Consider the following 992-nt stretch of genomic DNA (forward strand, 5'->3'; position numbering starts at 1 on the left):
CCTGCTGTTGGGAAGATGGGCAGACTTCACATTCCACCATTAATCCATCTCCTTTGTGAGGAAGCATCACGACGCTTTTAATTCCACCCAAAACACGACGTTCGTGCCCTGGGGGCATGTCTGAATACTGTATAAACTCTGAAACTACTCAAGCTGTGCACCCAAAGCCTCTTACATTGGAAGGAAGGAAGGGGTTGCATCAGAGGTTTGTGGATTCGTAACATCAGCCTAATTAGGACAAAATAACTTAGATTTAGCCTGTTCAGTGCTCTTCAGTTGCCATGACCAGAGCTTTCTAATCTTTTGAGATTTTAACGAGATTGACGGTATTTAGTGTTACAGCCATTTGGCATAGCACTTTCCTTCTGCTGGAGTCCTTTGGCCAAAGGACCAGTTAGCGCAGACATAGGAAAAGTGCCTGTCCCTGACATCAGCTGTTAATCATTCGGGAATTTCAGAGGGCTCAGTAAAACAACAGCTATGCTGAGCATCCCAGGTGGTTGGTGTGTGTCCCCAGCAGAGACACCACGTTCGGTGCTGCCAGGCAGCGTGGCCAAGCCAGCCTGGGGTGACAGGGGCTGACGAGGCACGTCCCCATAGCACAGGGCCTCGGGGAACGGGGAGAGGAGCGGTTGTCCCAGAGGAAGCAGGAGCGGCAGATGGGCTTTCCGACCTGCGCTGCCATGGCATGTGAGCTCAGGCCGGTCACTGCCCTTGTGCAGAGGAGATGGCGGTGCAGGGGCGGTTGCAGGGTGGCCCGGGGTCACCCCACCTTGTGATTTCTGCCTGCCCAGCACTGAGTGACTCCTCACCTCTCTCTCCTCCCTCTTGCAGCTTTAACTTCTCCCAAACCCAACCTGATGGGCCTGCCCAGCACAAGCGTCCCTTCGCCCGGCCTCCCCACCTCTGGATTACCAAATAAGCAGCCCCCGGCTGCGCTGAGCTCACCCACCCCGGCACAAGCCACAGCGGCCGCGGCCCCACAGCAACCA

General features: G+C 55.4%; 1 protein-coding gene across 1 annotated transcript in view; it reads left to right on the forward strand.

Moving 5' to 3' along the window:
* Positions 1-992, forward strand: part of ZFHX3 (zinc finger homeobox 3) — a 110882-nt gene that overhangs the window by 108442 nt on the left and 1448 nt on the right. Inside the window, exon 9 of the mRNA XM_009324700.1 lies at positions 835-956. Within this exon, the coding sequence (XP_009322975.1) occupies positions 835-956 (122 nt within the window). The remainder of the gene's footprint in view (positions 1-834; positions 957-992) is intronic.

The sequence above is a fragment of the Pygoscelis adeliae genome, unplaced genomic scaffold, assembly GCF_000699105.1.
Source record: "Pygoscelis adeliae isolate BGI_AS28 unplaced genomic scaffold, ASM69910v1 Scaffold520, whole genome shotgun sequence".
NCBI lineage: Eukaryota > Metazoa > Chordata > Aves > Sphenisciformes > Spheniscidae > Pygoscelis > Pygoscelis adeliae.